This window comes from Pangasianodon hypophthalmus, chromosome 8 (assembly GCF_027358585.1).
Source record: "Pangasianodon hypophthalmus isolate fPanHyp1 chromosome 8, fPanHyp1.pri, whole genome shotgun sequence".
NCBI classification, from domain to species: Eukaryota; Metazoa; Chordata; class Actinopteri; order Siluriformes; family Pangasiidae; genus Pangasianodon; species Pangasianodon hypophthalmus.
In genome coordinates, this window is record NC_069717.1 from 10,516,705 (window position 1) to 10,532,377 (window position 15,673).

The window sequence follows — 15,673 nt, forward strand, 5'->3', positions numbered from 1 at the left end:
AAAATGGTGACGTATGCTGCGTTCGATGCATGTTACAAAACATTTCTTCTAGGTACCTTTAGTTATTGAAGCCCTGCCTTATAAGATTACTGACCTATAAAAGGTATCGACACAGCTGCCTTCTGTTTTTCACCAACAATAAAGCTATTTCATTCTTGGGTAAATTTAGAATTTTAAAAATATTTTCTTTTAATTTAGATAATTTTCCATTGACTTTCCAATGTATTTTCCATACATTGACTGAATATCTGTCAGTTTGAATTCCATCTGCCACTGGTGATGTTACAACGGGCTTGAGAGCTGACCAATCAGCAGCTGTACTGTAACCTCACACACACAACACAGGTGTGCAGTCTTGGGCCCTCCCTTACAGCTCTTCATACTTTCACCACTTTCCTTCTTTGTTCTTTCTTTCTTTTCTTCTATTTTTCTCTATCTTCCTGTATTTCTCACTCCTTCCTTCCTTCCATCCATCCATTCATCCATCCATCCATCCATCCAAATCCTTGCAAGCACTGTGTATTTCCTTCAGAAAATGCAAATCTAGTTGATGTACTCCAATCTCAGCAATGGAGACTTGTTAATCATGTTCACTCTGTGTGAACTTAAAGCAAGGAGTGTGGCCGGGCCCCATGCCTCATGCTGGACCACATGAAAGGTTTAGAACTATAATCCCAATAGTCAGGAAGTGGTTGCTTTTGAACTACAATGCTCTTTGGTTGATGAAGTGTTTAGTAAAAGCACAATGGCTTGTTTAATTTTCTTTTTATTTTTTGGCATGTGCTGAACACAGCTGTCAAACCAGAAAGACTGGGTGTAACACTCACTTGTTTTGCTTCTGTTGTGGTCTTTTTGAGCCAAATAGATTTAGACAGGTTTCTGATGCAAACACACACATATCACACATCTATCATGATGTCAGCCTTATTATTAAATAGCAGTACACTAAACCTACCTTCTGTAGCAGACCTTGTCTTAATTACCCTACAAAATGCAAGCATGCAGCTCAGAGTAGTTCTCATTCGGGTGTGCTATTCCCCTGTTTACAAGAGACTGAAGGGTGGCTTAGGTTGGCAAAGCCAGATTTTGGTTGTACTTTGTCCTTTGGACTTCAATTTTTGAGAATAAGAGGGAGGTTACATTATTGTTAAATGAAAGCATACTGCACATAAATGGCTGCTCCTTAAGTGGAACATTTTAGACAATCAGGCCCTGAATACTGACTGTATTTGCTCTAGGGGATAAGGCAAAGCCACTAGAGATTTCCAATGTATCAGTGATGTAAATGTAATAAAACACAAATTTAATAATCTCCAGAAACTCATGCACAACAAATGACAGCCCTGCCCTTTGAATAGGTTGATCGCCATGCTTAGCATCTCCATGCTTATTATTTTTTTCATAGCAAATATAGGCTGACAAGCCCATGACTGAAATAACCCTAGATGCCACTGGTATTGTAGCAAGAGACGGGCGGTGCTCTCTCACAATTTAGTCAACAGCGGGCCGAGCCATCACCCCACAAGCCACAAATTACAGCCACCAGACGACACATACTTTTCAATTGGCTGGAGAATCCATCGGAAAGTGGTTGTTTGTCCTTGTTCTCTTTTTATCATCACAGCATTAGGCAACATGTGGACCAAATGAAGCAATGAAACACCCAAATTCCAAAAGAAATTCCACTGAACTAATTTACAGTTTATAGCTTGGAGGCTGAGTTAGCATATTACAATTTATGTGATTTTATGTGATTTTTTTTGTGCCAGTTGCTGTAGGCTTTCCTGGCATCTCGAGAGCATTCATTCTGCCGTACGCCATCTCTGCATGGCTTAGAGTTATGAGTGTGAGCTCAGAAGCATTTTAAGGTGCACTGAGGCCATAAACTTTTAAAAATAGCTAAATCACGGTTGCTTAAGAGCAGCTCCATGTGACTGTGACTGGTGTTAATCCTTTCATCAAGCCATGACATTATCAAAGCCTTTGTGCATCAATTCAATCACCGTTATGTATCTGCTTTTAATAACACTGACATTTATGTATATGTGCAAAGATGTGGGGTCCGTGAGAGTAAGTGACTTCAGAGATGCCTGTGCAATCTTGGACTCTCTCTGAGTTGTAAGTGGATTCTTGGTAGGATTCTTCTTGTTAGCTGAACTGACAGAGTGTGAAATAAATGATGATGATGAAATCAAGAAAAAGGACTAGTTATGAGTACTTCATTTTAGTGAAGATAAATGCCTCAAATAAATTAAGACTTAAAGAATTAAAACTTGATCGTCTTACCTTAGTCTAAGTCCTATGCTATATCCAAAATATCAGATAGATAAATAAGTAATAAGTATACGTAATAAGTATAAGTATATAAAACCTTTATAAATATATACTAGGTTTACTAGTAAATGTGTTGCCAAAACTGTTAAAACTATCATAGGCTCTTTTGAGCTGCCATGTAAATACATGACTTTAACATATTTTTAGAATGAAACAACACCACTGAATTCCCACCACAGTAGCCTGCTTTTCCCCTCACTTCCTGTGAAACCTCAAAGATAAGCATAGGATGAAGGTACCAGGTCTCTCCAGAGGTTTTCGGGGCAATTAGTGGGCAGTAGTAGTGGTCTCATGTGCCCTCGTGTACAGTCTCACCCTTCCTGAGCTAAAGTAAACTAAGAGCCCCATATATGTAAGTGGTCCATCTGAGCCTTTAGTCCTCTGGGATTCAAAACCCACAAGCTTCCGTCCATATCACCCCATCTCTCTGTTTTGGCCTTCTTCTTGTTCCCAAAGGCCAGCACTGTGTCCATGCATGCCCTGTACAGTCTCAGGCAACACAAAAGCCCAGGGGAACAGGGGACATCAGAGAATGGACTTGTGGTGGATGCCTACTGAGGATTTATGACCCTTTTAAAGTGATTGCAAGTGTGTGCTTCTTTTTCTTTTTTTATATATATGGTACAGTATGTACTCTTTAATATATCTCCAACTGCCTAACACATCCATATTTGGCAGATTTGTGTATATTGTTTGGCTGATAATATGGAGCTGCAAGTCCACTTGAATTAGACTCCTTATTTTTCTCTTTCTCTATCCACCTTTCTTCCAAATTATGTCCCAATTTTTCTGACAAGTTCTTTCTATTTATATCTATATGATGTCTGTTTTTGTTTAATCTACACTACAAGAAAGTAAGAAAGCCAAGTATGGAAGTTTTTGTAAATATAAGTGTTATATTTTTATAGCCAATACAACAAAAGAGTTGGTGTTGCTTCCAAAATTTTGGCCTATACTATTTCTTTCTCCCAATCATCAGTTTGCTCTTAATCAGTCCAACTCAGTCCTGTCTGAGCTCTTAAGGAGGGTGTTTGGAGTGGGAATTGGGGCCTGGGGCAACTGGGTTGGATCACTCTAAACCATGCCGTCTTTACAGTATTTCCTTCAGCACACTGCATTTGTACAGTTGGAGAGACTTTACAGCACAAAGTCTCACATTCCAAAGTAGACGACATGTTATTTAGTCAAAGTAACTGATAAAACACCAAGGACCATGATGATGAAGTACAGACTCAGTCAGCATCGTCTGGTTGTAGAGACTGGCACACACAACAATCCTGGCTGCCTAAGAAATAAAGAACATGCCAGCATAGTGGAAAAAAAACAAAACAACAGAGCTAAAACAGGGCTGCACTGCCTTACTGCATGTTCAAAACTGAATAAAATACACACAGAGGAGGTGCTTTATATCCTGAGTTCAACAGTGAGTGACCTGGTCATACATGTATAAAGTACACACACGTTGGTTTTACTATTTTAGTGAAGTATTTGTATTGATCTCTGTATTACTGTAGCTACATAATGCTACACCTCCAGCTAATCCTAAGAATAACATTTAGCTCAGTAAAGAAAATATTTTGGTTCTCTTTTTTTTTTTTTTTTTTAAATAAAGCTGTGGTTTATTTAGGACCAGGCAGATGACCTCACAGATTATAGAGACAATTGGTCCTTACAAAGAGCAAAAGACATTCCCATACATACAGTACATTCACTGCTACACAATTATTATTAGCGCAAATGTTATTATTATTTTATTAGTATTTTTTTATTTTATGTTTGTTGTTATTATTGATTGTCTTATAGTTGTCATCCAGTCACAATGATTTGTTTTATTTATTTATTTATTTTTATAATCCTTTAACATCCCTGTACTTTGTCAATATAGCAATAAAACTTTGGCAATGTATAGGTACGGTAATACACACTTAGCTTGAGCCACTGAAGGAAGAAAAGTTAATATATAAAGTTCTAATTTATATATATTTTTTCTGACAGTAGTTTTGGAAAATGACCACCAGTGTGATTTCACAATGGCAGTGACCACACAGACAGTGCACGTCACATGGTGATGATCTAGACCTCTAATGCAGAGTCATACAGGAGGTGATGTCTGAGTGGATCTGCACTGCAAACCACAGTTGTTCATGGTGATTGATGACAGTTTGCCAAGCTATGTCAGCAGCTCAGGGGGCTTCCCACGGTCCCCTATCTGTGCTGAGCTCACACTTCTGTCACACTCATGATCCCTGTGCCAGCTTACACTCACAGTGTGTGACGAGGACATTGCAGTGTGTTAATATATCCTCTGTGTTAATATAGCCGTTTGGTAAGCCTGCTTATTTAAAACCATGCTATCATCGTCTGTTTCAGCTGTCCTGCACATGTTTTCTCGCCTTCACATTCACACCAAAATAAAACATTTCATGTCACTTTCACCCAGAGGAAGTGAACTCCATCACCACCCGGCTATATGGCTAGATAACTCCTCTCCCAACTGTGTGAAAGGTTGTGCTGTCCAGTCAGAATAAAGAAACCATGCAGCCAACATGAACACTGCCCACTCTGTTTCTCTCGTTCTCATTGACCCCCTAAACAGACCAGTGCCACACCAAATGTCGGAAGTGCTATATTTAGGAACAGTCTTTCCCAGAAAAAAAGCATCAGCCTGAATGTCTGAGCAGATCTTCAGGGTCCTGCCAGGGTCCAGTGGGCTGCCAGGCCAGACTTTAGCAATAACAAACAGCCAGCTATTTTTGGACGAATTGTTCCAGTGATTTTAAGAACTAGAACGCTAGGATTCCTTTGAAGAATTAGCTAAGGCTCATTTTCTTTATAGTGATTCATTTTATTTACATGCAATTTTTTTTACAGGAATCACTTGATGCATGAGACAGTGTAGTTATCTGTTAATGTAAGGCTGTAACAGGGTGCTACATCAATATATTAATTGCTGCCAAAGGGCAGAAGAAAGGGCAGGTGGTACAGGAGGCACTTTTGTTTTTACATGCAACTGATTCTCTGACTCTAAAATACCTCTAGTATTCTCTCTCTCTCTCTCTCTCTCTATATATATATACATATATATATGTATATATATATATATACATATATATATATTTTCATGCTAGTTATTTTTCTCTGCCTCATGACGCATCGGCCAGTCTTACATTACAGGGTGTCATCAAGTCTCTATAAACATGTAAAGTGCAAGATTAGGTCTAGTAATGGAATACCACTGAATACATATCTTGCATTCAACACACTTAACACATTCTTAACAGACCTACAAAGCAGGTTACTTGTTCACACGTAGACACACTTAGTGTAAAGTATAAAGTATCAATTAAATTAAAGATTAGTGAATTAATATTAATTAATGTTGATGTATGTACAAACACATATGGATGGATGGATGGATGGATGGATAGATAGACAGACACCAACACTCTCCAGTAAGTAAGTGGATCACAAGGAGGCATAGATGATGTCAGACACCTTCACTTACTGTAATGAATGCTGCAATAGATCTAAAGAGCCGGAGCAAAGACTGGCACAATAACCTGCTTTTTACAGCACTCATATATCTTCTCACATCTCTATCTTCACACTCCTCTGAGTGCAGCGCTAACATGGACAAGTGCACATGTGCCTGATACTTAACTGCTTTAACTTGCAGTGTGTGTAGAAATACAGGGCAAATTTGTACTGAGTGTTAATTCTGATACAATAGTAATATAGTGGCGTCTAACAACATTACTATATACTCTATTTGAACAATCAAGAGACAAAGGATTCCACTGTGTTCAGTAAAAAGTCAGAACAAGTGCGGCTGTCACTCACCTTGGCCCTCATGACCGAGTTCTTCTGGTAGAAACAGCACAGGGCTGCAGTGATAGTCCTCAAAACACTGCATCTCTCAGACATTTCTGTCCCTCAATAATTCCTCAGTGTTAGAGAACAAGTAATCAGCGCCTCCAATTCACCTCCAAAACTCACAAATTCATCACTTCCACATGACTCTCATGTTTGGCAACATGCTCATTTCTCTCTATGTGTGTATCTGTGGGAGGCACTCAGCTTAAGGCTATGAGTGTGTGTGTGTATGTGTATAAGACCAGCCTTGCCTGTGCCTCTCCATGCCGTTTCTCTAAGCCCCGCTCAGTCCATATATGGAGGTGGGCTTTTCCCATGTGACCCCAGCATCCAGCCAATCAAATCAAAGCCATTTGCAGACACAACATCCTCCTAAGCAGAGAAGGGAGGGGGAAAGTGGTAGTGGAGAAGCAACGAGGGGATGAGGGGGGGAAAAAAGGTGAGTTTGTCCTATATGTGTGTAGTGTTATAGGGAGTAAAAGACCGAGAGATGGAGTGCAGATGGGAGGGGAGAGTCAGCAGGAGAAAGGTTTGACAGAGGCTGTTTCTGTACCGCACAACTGAAAAAACTGTGCCTGAGTCGTATTCAATAGCTCCTTGTGAGGTTTCGAAAAGTGCATCTATTCTAGCTATGCATTTATGGCCAATAATAATCAGTCTCTGTCTCTGGGTTTACGTCTGGTGATACTCAGAGAACAAGGTTTTCTTTGCCGTTTGAGCAGTCACTATTATATACACACTTTCCACAGGTACCATTCAATTCTCCATTTTTTTGCATTTCATGGTCATTAATTTTAATTATAATCCATTTACACTTGAATGTGATATATCTGGCTAGATTATCCATATAAAATGCAGGTGTCTGTGCTCTAAAAAGGTATTTCAAACTGGTTTCGGTCCACTCAAACAATTCAGGAACTTGGAGATGAATGTTCTACATGTGTAAACTCTTCTTTCTCTCCAAGCAACTGAAACATCACACGTTTCATCATAACATCTTTGTCTATGACTGCTACAGATGGAAATTCTGAGGAAATTAACAACTCTACATTAACACAATTTTTAATGAGGCAACCATCTTTTACATAGAACTACTGGAAAAGGGGAACAATACAGGAAGTGGTGAAGTTATGAAACCAGGTTATGAGTTGATCTGGCTACTGCGAAATACATTTACTGCTTACATGTGTATGCATTTGGCTAAAAATCTTCTCAGGATACAATTCAGATACAAGGGGTGTGAAATGAGCAGATGGAAACAGGGTCACTGACACCCCTAAAACAAATTAAAGTTTACTGCCCATTTCAAGGTCACTGGTCATATATGGTAAGTGTTTGTGTGTGTGTTCATTTCACACATGGCAGTGAATTTGAGGGTAACATAAAAACTAAAAGATTGTGTGCAATTTGTACTAAGATGGTAAATGCTTCAATTTAACCTAAACCGTTCAGCTGATTTTGTAAAAAGAAAAGGCTTGTTTCTCATAGCATTAGGGAATCAGATTGTCAAATCATAGAAGCCTTCTCATGAAATTTGAATTCAGTCCAGGCTTTGGCACAATGATATGTAAGAAATAAAGCAGAATAGGGCGTGCTGATATAGAAAATAATCAACAATGTTGTGGAGAGATTCGACCCAATGCAAAGCGTACTGTGAAGCTTATTATACTTTAACACCCTGAAATTAATTATTTTCTTATAACTGTATGTCTAGAAGTGTTTTTCCTCTTATACCGCATCAGTTATTATTAAGTTTAGATTATGTGACGCATCCATCATATAATACCTTGAGCTGTTACTATAGAAACTATAGGATATTAGAAAGAACCTTGTGACCAATCGCCTTCTAGAATTCAAGAGCGATGTGGTATAATTGTTGTTATGATCTCTATTTATGTAATTTTTTTTTTTCAGGAACAGGTTTGAACATCAAACATTTTCTAAATTCCTACTATTACTATATTACGAGTGACATTTACAGACCAGTCAGAGCTGCTCCTCTGATGCATTAATGTGATAGAGAGTGGGAGCACTGTGATCATAACTGACAGCTCAGTGTTCAGGGAGTAGTGGTAGTGTCCTCTTTCAGTCTGCACTCAGCTCAAGTAGGGCAGTAGGGGGCTTATGGGTAAAAACATTACCCATCAGGGGTCACTCTTCCCCATCAGGCTGTTCTGTCACCCAGCTGCTCTGATCCTCTGCAGGGTGCTCCAAACGACCACACCGCTCCCTGTGGGGCTGTAAACACCGGCTACTCACTCACTGACTTAACACAACACTTAGTGTTATTACAGTCAGTGCAGCTAGCTGGTTAACTAAACGGGACTTTCTTGAAAGGGGTGAGGGCAGACGGGGACGTTCTCTTGATTAGCTGTGTGGTTAAGAGCATTAGGAATTCTGTAATATCCACTGAGGGAAATCCGTCTTTAGCTGGAATGATATTTGGAATGAGCATGAGCAGCGTGTGAAAGTCTGGGTGATTAAAATATAAAGCTCAGTATGATGGCAGAAAGTTGACTGAGTCTGGGTTAGTGCATGTGCAGATGGAAGAATCAATTTAAATGCGTCAGAGTCATTTTAGTGTAGACTTTTAGTACTGTCATCTTTAGGACACCACCTCTGCATTCAGTCAAAAAAATTCATATATATACACACACACACACACAAATACAGTTTATAGGCAAACAAACAAGGACATTCAGTGTGTGCAATGCTTTAAGAAGTCCACACTTTAGTGAGCAGATGGAATCTGTGTACCGTTACTAGCATTAATTGCACCAGAATTATTTTGGGATACAAACGGCTGGATTTCTATCAGTAACGACTTGTTCTTTTTTTTCCCCTCTATTACTTGTAAGAGGTAAACAGACATTATGAGTGTCTGGCACACCCTAAGAACCGTTCAGGAATGTTCTCCCAGAGGGTCAGCTCCCAAACTAACTAATTACACTCAATAAAGCTCCAGAGCCCTGCAAGCAAATACATTTTTACATGGATCCGTGGGAAATGAAGTCTGTTCTATTTTTTTTTTTTTTTTTTTTTTTTTTTTTTGTGAGAGTGAAAAATAGTGGCTTAAAAACAGAACTTAGGGAAAGGAATACAGGTCAGGAGAAAACATATAGCCAACCTCAGAAATGACTTATAGTTGGCTGCATAGTGTGGATACTTTTTTTTTTATTTTTATTTTTAACCTTGGATTTTTGAGAGAGATTTGCTGTTGTTCTCTACTAAGGAAAACATTCAGTGTAATTATGCAAGAGGTTTCCCATGCCTCTGATCTTTGTGTTGATATATAACTTCATGTGGGTGTTATGGGTACAAGGATTCATGTGAACTCAGTGAGGATATCTGCACCTTAGAACACAGCAAGGACAAACTTGTTCCTGTTTCACAGATCATTCAGTATGGGAACATGGTGTCATAATACTGTACACGCAACATCACACCCTCTCTCTGTCAGATATGCACACACATATTCACAAAAACACACAAGTGATGGCCGTGTCAACAGCAGGAAAATGACATTCCCCTGCATTACACATGCAGGTATGAAGCTATAATATTTAAATAGCCGTTTTAAAGATCTGGTTTCATCACACTCTGTCCTGCAAAAATAACTTTTTGGCTGCTGCCCAATAATAAATGGATTAAAATCTGTTGTTATTTTACAAAGAAAACCATATATTTTCATCATTTATATGGTGATGCTTTCTGTAACTGTCAGTAAGTTTACTGCTATGGGAGACAGGATTTATTCTCCTTTAATCAGATAATTGTCAGCTTTCTGGTTTCTCTGTAAAAAAAAAAACAAGGCTGGTAAGGAAATGACTCTTTGTAGGTTTAGTAACATAACAGACGTTCCACCACATTAAATGTAACTAGAAACTAATTAAAAAGTATGATGTGTCATGCTTTAATGAATATTGCTGGGTATTAAAGGAATAAAACACTTCAGCATGTGCTGTTATCGGAAAATAATCAACCTCACACCACGTTGTCGTTAATTTTCCTATAACTGCACACCTTGTTTTGTTTAATTATTCCTTGTTTGTCATTTTAGGATCTAGCAAAGCTGCATGATAGAGTAAAGCTTTTAAACTAGTAAAATTAACCCCTTTTTTGAGTCAATGATTAAATGTACTGTATATGCACAGCAGTTAACTATTGCTTTGAATGAATGGATTTTTAACAATTTATATATAAAAATCATGTCTCTATAAGGCAGCATGAAGCTGTATTACATCATTAATATTATAATTATTACCATAATAGCTTGCTATGATTTCCATCAAATTATAATACCAGAGCTCAACACAAATTGCCATTTACATGATCCTCCGTTGAGCGTTCCACACCCATTTGCTGTGTGAAACAGATATTACCACTAGAGGGAGTAGTGTAGCAATATTTGTAATGTGTTTTCAATGAAAGAAACAATTTCTAAATATCTCCTTTCAAATCTCTTCATACTAGTCATTTTGCCTGATGTGTTCATATGCTCGCTCAGTGTGCCTTCTGGAAGCGCATGAGAACCATTCACACCATACACAGTTCCAGTCGTGGTGAGCGCAGGCCTTGTTTTAGGCCAGGTGTATTTAACAGCAGCTGATTGATGCGATTGGGGTCAGTTTTACACTGAAGACCTTCTGAGCCAAAAGTAGTTAGGCAGAATTTTATTGCACTGTTCACTGACATAATGGCTATGTAGAGAGAACGAAATAGAGGGTGAATCTGTCTCTAAACTGCAAGCAACACTTCTAAATTAGCTTTGCTGCTTTTTCTTTTGTTCAGTTCGAGATATAGTGCCATTGATCCACTGTGTAAATGTCTGTAATGGCCAGACATTATTCTGTAGTAGTATCTATCATTGCTTAATGAAAAATCTTTCTTGCTCTTAACTATAAAAAAATGCAATTAAAATAAAAATCCATAGGTAGGACTGTACTTTTGCTTAACCCAGCTTAACCGACTAAGCCTAATTGTTCCAGTTAAAGGGGATCTAAGGTTGATGGATGATCTGGCTCAATAAGGATCATTTGTCTTCGGCTGCTGATTTAAGGCCAGCTGTGCTCTTAATCATCCATGTTATGATATCCGCTGCTGGAAGGCATTACAGAACTGAACTGAGATCTGTGCTGAAGCTGCTGGTCAGTCTGCATCAGATGGGTTGTCTGAAATGCCATTGTAATTGTGTGAGCTGAGACTGAGAGCTCAGACTGGCTGAAGTGGTATCTCACAAGGCTCAGAGCACAGCAGATCTCACAGCGGGAACACAGGCGCATTGTTCATCCTAAGCTCTTTCATGAGCTCTTAGTAGATTACTGTGCAACTGGCTCTGTGTTTGTGGGAATCAGAAGCCTGTCAACTGCTTCGGCTAGAGGTTTCTGCTTCAGCACATTGAGGTCAGCTGTTTGTTAAGTAGCTTGTGCCTTCTTTATGGCACTTGAAAATTCTTTCTTCTACCTCCTTCTCTATTCGACAGTCATCATATTGACAGTTTCCTGTGGTGTCCCTAACGCCAGTCATTTTTAAAGCCTTGGTTACTCAAAAGCATCTGACAGTCACAATGTTTCCTGATTGGTGCAGGCTTTATCTGGTTTCATCTATGAAGAGTGTAATTCTGCTACTGTAATTTATGTTGCTGCCTCCCTCTCTCCAAAACATCCTCAACCCCCCGGGGTTACACTGCATTCCCCACCCAAGGAAACACTGATATTTTTAGACACTCTGCTCCAAGCAGTTCATGCCCTCCCTCCTTCCCTTCAAATCATCTTTGATGATAATATCCATGTCACATCAGAAAAAAAGCGATCTCCGGTTTACATGCAACACTAGCTGAACCAAGGATTGATGTCATAGAAACCTGAGGACGTGATGGTACAATGCCTGTCACTTTCACTTAATCATGCCATGCCATATATAGAGATAACTCACTAGTATCAGAGCTACTGAGAATTTTAAACTATTCTAACCAGAATAGTTTAAACCAGCTTTGGCTAGAGGTTATCCTTTTGTACTGGCTGGTATAAATGAGCTAGCAGAATTGAGCTATCGTCTCTTTCAATGAAAAAATAGACAAAAATCGCTATTTATTTTTAACACGTTAACCCATGGATTAAAGTGTTTTTTTTTTTTTTTTTTACTGTTGTGGAACAAAAAATAGGAGTATTACCAACAGTCATAAGTAAAAATATACAGAATGGTATTGGGGTTAATTCCACTTTAGCCCATACTTTAAATTCACAGAAGCTATTGATAAAAATCATGTCATATTGATTTTGTGGGCATTAGGACTAACTTATTTACAATGACATGTTCATAACGCATCATGAGCAATGATTGAGTCATGAAATTCAATAGTGCATATACACTACAAAAAATTACATCTTAGCAAGGGAAAATATCTTGAACATAGTCTAATTTATCATGAATCAAGCTTTAAAATTTCTTATTCTATTGGCAGAAAATTCAGCTTTTTTCTAGGAAAAAAAATGCTTAAAATGAGCAAAATTATCTACCAATAGAACAAGACAATTTCATATCTAAAAGTAGTTTTAATAATCTGTTTAATTGTAATCTTATAATCTTATAACAATTAAATACTAGACAATTTTGACTATATTCAAGATATTTTCACTTCATAAGATGTCATTTTTTGCAATGTAATAAACAGAAAAGGTGGATTACCTTCTTAATCGCTGATTTTGGGAAAAATGCCTTTGGAGGAACTAGTACAAAATAGACTAAGCAAACATTGTCTAATCAAAGTACAGCTTACGCAAAGTGACAAATGGGAGAATCGTAGGTTTTGTGGCTAATGACATGCACAGCTTCTCTGTTTACCATGCTTGCTATTCGGCAACAGACACAGCATGATTACAGACTTGAAACATTTGACTTAATAGATAGCTATCATGAATGGTGTTGCCTAGCTATCTTTTAATGACTGTGGTCCTGAGGGCATGTGTAATAGTTTTATGTCTATGATTAGACCTAAGGCTCAGTCATAACAGTGTTATAATAGTAACCCCAGTTACTAATTTTTAGCCCTTCCATTCAATGTCATAATTAGCGGTCACTGCTGACACTCACTTCAAATCCCTGATTTAACCTTAAATGTGGCTTAATCAGTGGTCAGCACAAAAAAGTGAACTTCTAAGCACCACAATCAAGCCAGAGGAAGTGAAAAAACTACACTTGCACTTTGATGGTCCTCCATAGTTCTTCTGCCTTTGTAAATCGCCAACTTCCGGTTAAACATTATCAGCAGTGTCTAAACCATGCAGCAGATGGGACAGGATGTAAAACAGAGGCTAAACTGAATACAGCAGCAGCAGCAGCTTTCTTCTATTAAATGATAAAAACACAGTTTAAAAGAGCCAACTTGCCAATTCATAGCTTAAGTCATATGTGGATTCATAGCTGCAATGTTACAGTGCACGTATACCATGCGTTCTGAGGTTCATTCCATCAAGATCCTGTTTTAGTAAGAGCTTTCCTCCTACAGGTTGTCCATGTGCCACACGTGATAAAGTGTCTGTCACCATAGTGTCAGTTTAGCAGATCACAGGAAATCCTACACCAAATAATGAGGCCAAGGTGCACTTTCACCAGGGAGATGTGGAGAGCGAGTGGTTTAGAGAATTAACAGAACATATCGGAGTGAAATAAAATTGTATTGTGAAACAAACTTTCTGGATCACACATAGATGCAAAGACATCTCCATATCCAGACACGACTTTGAGTATAAACAACATGTTGAGCAGGTACATGTTATGGTGTTGTTGGTGCACAGTTGCTGACCCTGGTAAAATCTGGACCCTTCTGCACTTAATTTCTGCTGTTGTGGATGGTCCCATGTGTATACCCTAAATATTTACACTTCCCAAAAACATTTTATCCCCAAGTCCCACACCCTAGCTTCAGTAGATCTCACCTGGATATTGCAGATTTGGCTTGCTCATTAGGGATCTAAATCTACATCTGGATTTCTGTAAAGCTGCTTTGTGATAATGTATATTAATAAAAGGTCTATATAAATAAAATTGAATTGATTTGAAATAGACACTCATTTCTAACTTGATCTCACTGATGATGTCTGATACTCTAGATAATCTCCTTACATAATCGGTTCAATTCTACAGCCACTTAAGGCAGGTTCCACTGCGCCTTTCTTTACACATTGCTATTGATTTAAATGGAAAACAACACATTTTTAAGTGAATTCCTTATGCATCTTAGATTTCCATGCATTTGACAGGCAATATACAGTTTTGTTATGAGGCTGACTAAACTCTCATAATACATGGATTATCAGGTTACCTCCTATCAAGTTGCGTTTCACAATAAAGCCCAGGAGATTCAGATTCTACTCCATTCAGTCATCATTCTGACTCACTGTGTGCTTCATCAACTGGAATGCTTCAGTATTATGAGTGCTAGTGAATGAAATCCAGCCACTGACTAAGTGTGTGTGCATTCTGTTTGCTTTACTCTGTACTGTATGTCTGAGGTAGGCCTGTGAGGAGTTTACTCTTCACAAAGACCTGTAAGCCCTTAGATGATCAGGGCTTTGAATGTGTGTGTGTGTGTGTGTGTGAGAAGGATGGCATCTCGGCTGGCTGAGAGAGCTGGATGTGTGGTGACAGAGTGAACTGACAGGCCTCATCAGGTAGTGCACACTGAAAAACGTTACTCAGGCAATACACATTGTGACAGGCCATTCAGAGCAGTAACAGCCCTCTAGCTATATCTTTAGAACAAGATTAGTGTGTGATGACGATATTGATGATGATGATGATGATGATGAAGGACCCTCGTAAGAACTGGATTAGATCATTCCCTGATGTCACTGTGTATGGACAGCTTATGAGGATAGATTGTGTTGCTTTTTTATAACCTCCAAAAACACATTGTCCATGCTTAGTGACACTATGGTGTGTGACTTCAGTTATCTGTGAATGCAAAATTCTGATTTGGATAAGTTCTAAATCGTTCCAAGCAAGTTAATTTACACATAATTATGGCATGATTGTAGAGGATGTGCTCTAAATGTTCTTTCAGAGCTGATCTGATGTTGCTCATGTAAACTCTTGCTCTAGTGTTTCCTGTGTTTCAGTAGCAGCTCTCCAGAGGTTTGGGGCTGTATGTCCTCAACTCTTCTCATCAAAGCACCACTCAAGACTACATGTACATGAGAGAAGCTCAAACATCTTAAATTTGAAATTCAATTCACACCAAACGTAAAATTAAACCAAATCCACAGATTTTTGTACCTTAAGTTGGAGGAACATAATTGTAGAGGAGCATCATTAAGGCACATAACTGGACGTTTAAGATGATGATTATACCTCTGAAGGTGCATTTACACTGTCTGTACCTTGCTGAACTAAAGTGTACCTGTACAGAACATTTTTTTCTAACAGTATATCTGTTGAAAGTCTGTTTAACCAGTCCAGTGCACTT

General features: G+C 38.5%; 1 protein-coding gene across 6 annotated transcripts in view; it reads right to left on the reverse strand.

Moving 5' to 3' along the window:
• The window catches only part of bcar3 (BCAR3 adaptor protein, NSP family member), a 76,029-nt gene that overhangs the window by 11,792 nt on the left and 48,564 nt on the right, over positions 1 to 15,673 (reverse strand). The window contains exon 1 of one of the 6 annotated variants that reach the window (XM_026918952.3): positions 6,175 to 8,099. The exons of the other annotated variants lie outside the window; for them this stretch is intronic. Within the exon in view, the coding sequence (XP_026774753.2) occupies positions 6,175 to 6,258 (84 nt within the window). The 5' untranslated portion in view covers positions 6,259 to 8,099. Of the gene's footprint in view, positions 1 to 6,174; positions 8,100 to 15,673 lie in introns of those variants that run through there. 6 annotated transcript variants of the gene reach the window in all.